Raw genomic sequence first — 5,562 nt, forward strand, 5'->3', positions numbered from 1 at the left:
CTTGTTGACGCGAAAGAGGCCCTCGATGGCAAGCCAAAGAGCTTGGGCAGTTGTCCGCTTGATCCCAATCAGGGTTGCTGGGGTGCGGCGGCACTGTGCCATATGTGTGGCTTGAGGCCGAACTTGCCGCACATGAACTTGAAGAAGGAAGCCCACTTATTGTAGCTGGAGCTCTTCATCATCAGGGTCATGGGGACTTGAGACCTGACTTGAGATGGTGGCATAAGGGTGAGTGACAGCTGGCGGCGCTAGGTAGAGGATGAAGCCGCCCCTGCCACCACCTTGCGCTAGGACATCGTCGGCACATACCGCGAAGGACGAGAGGCGATGGTGCTGGCGCCAGTGGTAGGTAGGGTGCTAGTGCCCATAGTAGGGAGAGTGCCAGTGCCCATGGTGGACAAGGCGTCTTTACCCGTGGCGCCCAGATTTCCGGTGCCCGTGAGTAGGAAGATGTCGAACATGGCGGACTCGGCAGATGAGTCCAGGGACATCAGCGCTAGGGGCCGAAGGGGAGAAGAGGGGCAGCGCCTAGGAACAGCGCACCAGGGGTAGACGTGTCGCTAGAGAGGAAGCTCTTTAGATTGGAGATCCCTAGATTGTCGCGGCTTTGAATCTTGCTAGAGAAGAAGCTCTTTTATGGTTTATGGCTGGTGCTTGGGGACTGCCCTGGTGCACAGCTCGAGGTGTTGGTAGAGAGTCTTTGGTCAGGTCTTTCCTCTCAGTAATAGGTGAATATTTTCAGTGTATCATTGCTATCAATAGAAGTAAAAGCAAATTTCACCTTGGTCTGAGTTTTGTTCCTGCCTAAAACACCATGTCTTTTGAAGCTTTCCAATGTAACTTTAAGCCGCCTTTTGCCCCTGTCAGTTTTTTCCTCTGACATCAACTTCTTGCGTATACTTGTTTCATACTTGTTCTTCAAATCATCCACTGATAGGTTCCATTTGCACTCTTGAGGAGGTGACATATTGGCGTTATGTAATTTCATCAACGACTCCACAGCTTGACTGAAAAGTGCAGGTATCTGCATGTAAAGATCAAAAAAAAAAGGGTGCAAATATTCAATTACAATGCAAGTATTGAGTAACATAAATAATAACAGAAAGATCATATTAAGATATTGTAACATACCAGGCTGGCCTTTCTGATTCCGAACATGAGCCAAAATATATTTAGTCCTATATGGTCTTTCAACCCAAGTAAATTCTTGCGACTGTAGGAATTTTATATATCTTAGTCATTTATCCAAATATTTAGAAAAAAAAGGTAAATGTAAAAAGACATTGCAGAGATTAAAACAGATACTTGGAAGTGGTTTTCCATCAAACTTCCATACAAATCACAAAGTTAGAGTTCAAACTTTTACTCTTTGAAAAAATAATTGTTAGATTTTCTCTAAATTATCAAGTAAAGCTCATCAGCTTAGTACTTGTAAAAAAATAAGCCCACAGTTAAGACTAAGTAAGAAAATGTCTAAGATTTACATTTAACTTACCATTTTTCTTGAAAATGCGCAGTTAGGATCACTAATATGATCTGAATCATCCTTTTCAAACTTTTCGATAACCTCAGTAAGTTCGTTTGTATTAACCAACCTCATGACTCCTAGATCCCTCGCATACTTAACCAAGTCTTTCCAGATGCCCCCACTCTTAACCAAAGTTTTGGATCGACCAACCACAAAACAGCAATGCCTGGAGGAAGGTAAATATTTGTCAACTAATGACTTGATAAAAAGATTAAATTTCTTAATAGCAAAACCAAAGTTCATGATAAAGGTCAGCTGTAGACACTTACCTTGCACTTGTTAAAGTTACATTCAAACTGTTTTTACTAACATGATTAAGCTCAGCATCATCTTCAATAATTGTTGATATCATTATCACATCGAATAAATTTCCTTCCAAGTTACTAATTAACTTCACTTGCAGATCAAATCTATCATTCATCTCATACATACTTCTCAGCTGATCCCCAACCGTGTTGGTTTCTTTACTTGACAAACATACCACACAAACACTGAATTTTCTGTCCAAATTTATCAGATCTGTATCGAAGCCAATTAAATTAGCTGAGAAGGGCATTAAGCCAAATAAATTAGATGAAATGAAATAGTTATCAACCATGGATAGGCAGTTCAATAAGAACAATGAATATTGGAATAGATGCATCATATGTGTCAAAAAAACTAGAGGATGTTTAAACAATACATCCATATTATGGCTGCTTATTTTTTCCATGTTATTGAATGATTAGTTGAGAAACATTAATCACTATGTTAGGGGCTTGGTTTGTGTGGCACAAAGAAAGGGACTGAGATCTAAGGAGGTAAATCATTTTATTTACTTTGCTTATTGAATCATGACCCAACAACAACAACAACATAGCCTTTTGTCCCAAGCAAGTTGGGGTAGGCAAATCATGACCCAAGGCTCCCTAATTTATAAGCTGTCAAGGTGTAGATATTGGACAAGCACATATTGGATATGCTAGAGATAGAACTTCCATGATAAGACTCCCTAATTTAAGCTGCCATCAGATTTGGCTGGTCTGCTCGACCCACAGGAAGCCAACTCATACAAAAGCAGGATTCACATACAAAATGCGTGAGATGACAGGTTATGGGCAATTGAAGCATCCCACAGGTGGAAAATATTGGTGAACAACATTGGTTGACAGAGTTATAAATTACCCACACTCAACAAAAACTTACCTATATTAAATATAACACATAGAATCTGAAATGAAACTATTATCACACATGAGAACAGAAATATACCTTTACTTAGCTGCTGCAGGAGGATGGACAATGCAGCAGAAGTGATATAGCCTTTTCTTCTGTGTGAGATTTCCATAGAAAGAACATTCGCAATAATGAAAGGTAACTTGGATTTAAACTCCTTATTGGACTCCAACAATATGTCATTTGCACCACATTTAAGTCTTCCGTTATAAAAATAAATATTCATGATCTTTAACATCAACGGATGCAGCACATATTGATGTGTTAGTGATTGCTTTTCTGGAACCAACAGTTGCAGTCTTTCATAAATGCTTCTGCCAAATCCAGCTTCTGTACATATCTATAAATTACCATAAAAGGTCCACTTAGCTATAAAGGCACAAAGGTGTTTAAAAATATGTAAGTTCAACAAATAAAGGCACAAAGGTGTAAGTGCTTGAAAATATAATGATATAGCCATCAATTATGACATTACGTACTGAATATATAAACATAGGCTTTATAACTAGCTAAAAGAATGTAAACCATCAAATAACTACAAATGCTTCTCTATGTTATCATTTTGAGTATATAATAGTTAATTCTTTCACATGTGATAGCCTTTTTTTTGTCCTTGATACTGCAATACATTACAGTTATGCGAGGAGTGTACACACCTTGCTATGGACAAATGCCTGTACATGAAGATGGTCTCCAAAAAAGATGATATGCCGTATGGGAAGTGCAAGTGGAAGTAGCATATCCGAGGCTTTGATTTGATTGGCGCCACTGACTATCAAAACATCAAATGCATCTATTCCTGTCCATGCAACTTCCACGTGCAGTCAAGGGAGGTGATAATGATTCTAGAGTGCTGAATACAGATCTTGTCAATGTCATCCCTGTTTTCCGGCTGAGCCAATTGCAGTGAGTTATTCAATTTAGCAATGAGTCTTATACAGCTCATCCTAGTTTCATTCAGCAACTTTGTTCCGCAGTCAGCACTGTCCACTGCATCAGTAGCAAGAATAAGTTTGAATTCTGCTTCAACCTTATCCTGTCTCAGATCCTTATTGTGTAACAGGGCTTGAAGTTGTTTCATTAGCTGCAGCAGTTCCAAAATGCTATCACAATCTTCATCCAGCAAAGATATTGCTGAACCACTGCTGACCAAGTAAACTAAATAATCGCAAAGATGGATCATGATGTCCGTGAACCTCTCAGCAAACAATTTGACAGAGAATGGAAAGAGTTGATTGCTGCAGCGTTCACATTCATCCGAACTTGGGCAGCATGGTGAGTGATAAAATCCACTCAAGTCCAGGAAGGCAGACATGCTTCTCAGCAAGCTCTTGCACAGCTTCACACAACAATATAGCTCATGAGATCTATTTTCCAGAAAGACATTCTCAAATTTTCTGCAGTTCTCTAACCCTCTAATGCTGTTGAGCACAAGAACATCACCAGATGGATCTGAAGGTACCAAGAAATCCTCTATATCCATCAGAAAGTCAACAAGGCATGATTCACTAGGAAGACAAATTAGCACTCTTGAACTCAAATTCAAGAAATTTTTCATGAGGGTAGAAATGCATCCTTTCATACTCCGTGGTGGAGCCCAGACTACCTCAGTATGGCATTCATGTATGCATTTTACACTTGATGTAAGATTTGAAATCACATCATCTCCCTGTTTCTTGTTCATTGAGAGCATATCATCTTTGTAGTTGTGTGATTCTACACAAATCTTACACCTTTTTTCAACCTATATTGCAAACAATGTTAAGGTGGCTGGAAAGCACATTCTAATAATAGGATTCAAACAAATGATGAGAATGAATACATACATTATTGGATAACTCAAGAAGCGCTTGAATGGCAATTTGATTCCCCTTGTCTTGAAGAGAGAGAATGTTGGCTATCTCCATGTTATATTTGATGTTCGTCAAAAAGATAACAAATTTTATTTTATCTAGCTGGAGCATTTCAGAATGTGGAACTAACACTCGAAAACTTTTCTGGAATGATGCATATTCATCTCTACCTATTCCTACTACTAGTCCTATAGAACAGGACATGATGTCAATATTAGAATCTCTGGGACATCTAGAACTTAGCAGGCATACATCAAAATCTCTGGCCATGTGATGGCACTGAATTTCATCTGATCTTGTCATTGGAAGGTCCACATCGAGATAGAAAAGAGATGGAGAATTGCATTCTCCAATTGAGAGCAGCTGACAGTATTGACTTACTGCAAGATTTTGTATTGCTGCACATGTTGCCGATCTTGTTTCTTCAATTAAGATCCCAGAATACACATCAACGAAGTGATTGGGCGAATCAAATTTGGAAGGAATATGATTCACCTAATAAGAGAAAACAATTCAGTTAATTTCTCATGCAAAAAGAACAAATTCTGCTATATTTTACATCCCGTAGGGGCTATAATTGGAGTTCAGTAGTTCCTCTAGAAAATTACTGACTAACAGCAACAAAGTTATATTATCTAATTGTATGCTCCAGGCTTAATCATCTCTTGTGTCAGATCACTGCCTGTTGCTCTTAGTGGGTGATACTGCTAGCTACAAGGGGTTTAGATTTGAACCGTTTGGCTGCAAATTCAGGGTTTTCAGAACGTGGTGAGCAAAACTTGGAACCACCAGGTGTCCCTACATAACCCATTCTTAAGATTGCACACAAAGCTTCATGGTACAGCAGAGTGACTATGAATTTGGGCAAAATCTTTGATCAGTAACAGGTGGCGGAGCTAGGATTAAAGCCAGGGGCCAATTTCATCCTAATATAAGAGCTACATAGCACAAGTGAAATATTATATA

General features: G+C 39.1%; 2 protein-coding genes across 2 annotated transcripts; both read right to left on the reverse strand.

The window, feature by feature from the left end:
* Positions 1-686: 686 nt before the first annotated feature.
* Positions 687-3,528, reverse strand: LOC120680796 (probable helicase MAGATAMA 3). The gene is made up of 6 exons (XM_039962340.1): positions 3,400-3,528; positions 2,780-3,083; positions 1,798-2,047; positions 1,496-1,694; positions 1,132-1,213; positions 687-1,024 (listed from the first exon to the last, which is right to left on the reverse strand). Exons 1-6 carry the CDS (start codon positions 3,481-3,483, stop codon positions 975-977), a joined length of 969 nt encoding a protein of 322 aa, XP_039818274.1. The 5' UTR covers positions 3,484-3,528; the 3' UTR covers positions 687-974.
* Positions 3,529-3,536: 8 nt separating this feature from the next.
* LOC120680924 lies at positions 3,537-5,562 on the reverse strand. Its single transcript, XM_039962499.1, has 2 exons — positions 4,570-5,562; positions 3,537-4,487 (listed from the first exon to the last, which is right to left on the reverse strand). Exons 1-2 carry the CDS (start codon positions 4,897-4,899, stop codon positions 3,537-3,539), a joined length of 1,281 nt encoding a protein of 426 aa, XP_039818433.1. The 5' UTR covers positions 4,900-5,562.

Source organism: Panicum virgatum, chromosome 7N (assembly GCF_016808335.1).
Source record: "Panicum virgatum strain AP13 chromosome 7N, P.virgatum_v5, whole genome shotgun sequence".
In the NCBI taxonomy this organism is placed as follows: domain Eukaryota; kingdom Viridiplantae; phylum Streptophyta; class Magnoliopsida; order Poales; family Poaceae; genus Panicum; species Panicum virgatum.

Bases quoted from the DNA above. Each gene is read 5' to 3' on its own strand.
- LOC120680796 (XM_039962340.1), bottom strand. From the start codon at position 3,483: ATGCTACTTCCACTTGCACTTCCCATACGGCATATCATCTTTTTTGGA. The intron at 1,695-1,797 runs GTAAGTGTCTAC...ACCTTCCTCCAG, and splicing joins GTAACTTTAACAAGTGCAAG to GCATTGCTGTTTTGTGGTTG. The intron at 1,214-1,495 runs GTAAGTTAAATG...AAATTCCTACAG, and splicing joins GCGCATTTTCAAGAAAAATG to TCGCAAGAATTTACTTGGGT.
- LOC120680924 (XM_039962499.1), bottom strand. From the start codon at position 4,899: ATGACAAGATCAGATGAAATTCAGTGCCATCACATGGCCAGAGATTTT. The intron at 4,488-4,569 runs GTATGTATTCAT...TTTGCAATATAG, and splicing joins TTCTTGAGTTATCCAATAAT to GTTGAAAAAAGGTGTAAGAT.